General features: G+C 62.5%; 1 protein-coding gene across 1 annotated transcript in view; it reads right to left on the reverse strand.

The window, feature by feature from the left end:
• TRAM1 (translocation associated membrane protein 1) overlaps window positions 1-405 on the reverse strand; it is a 27,321-nt gene extending 26,916 nt beyond the window's left edge. Inside the window, exon 1 of the mRNA XM_006767319.2 lies at window positions 167-405. Coding sequence (XP_006767382.1) covers window positions 167-289 — 123 coding nt within the window. The 5' untranslated portion in view covers window positions 290-405. The remainder of the gene's footprint in view (window positions 1-166) is intronic.
• Between the last annotated feature and the right edge of the window lie 6 nt (window positions 406-411).

Below are 411 nucleotides of genomic sequence, written 5' to 3' on the forward strand. Positions count from 1 at the left end.
ACTGAAAACAAATTGAAACAGGGCTGAAATGAAGTGTTTGCTGTTCACTTTTCCAGTTCCCGTCAATGTGATGGCCTTTTTAAAGAATCTCCTTAGAAAACCTAAGAATGCACTCCCCCCCTGCGACCCCAGCCGCCCGAACGGTTGGGGCGCGGGGCGGGCTCACCTCGAACATGAGCCCCAGCAGGAAGACCATCGCCACACAGGAGACGATGTCCGCGTGATTCTGCAGGATGAATTCGTGGCTCAGGATCGGGGGGCTCTTGGTGCTCTTCCTGCGAATCGCCATGGTGAAGCCGCCGCCCGCGCTGCAGGTGCTCCGCCCGGCTCCGGTCTTCCCGCTGCTCACCGACCAGCCGCCGCCGCCGCCGCCGCCTCCCCCTGGCTGCTCCTCACAGCCCCGCCGCGGCC

The sequence above is a fragment of the Myotis davidii genome, unplaced genomic scaffold (genome assembly GCF_000327345.1).
Source record: "Myotis davidii unplaced genomic scaffold, ASM32734v1 scaffold200, whole genome shotgun sequence".
In the NCBI taxonomy this organism is placed as follows: domain Eukaryota; kingdom Metazoa; phylum Chordata; class Mammalia; order Chiroptera; family Vespertilionidae; genus Myotis; species Myotis davidii.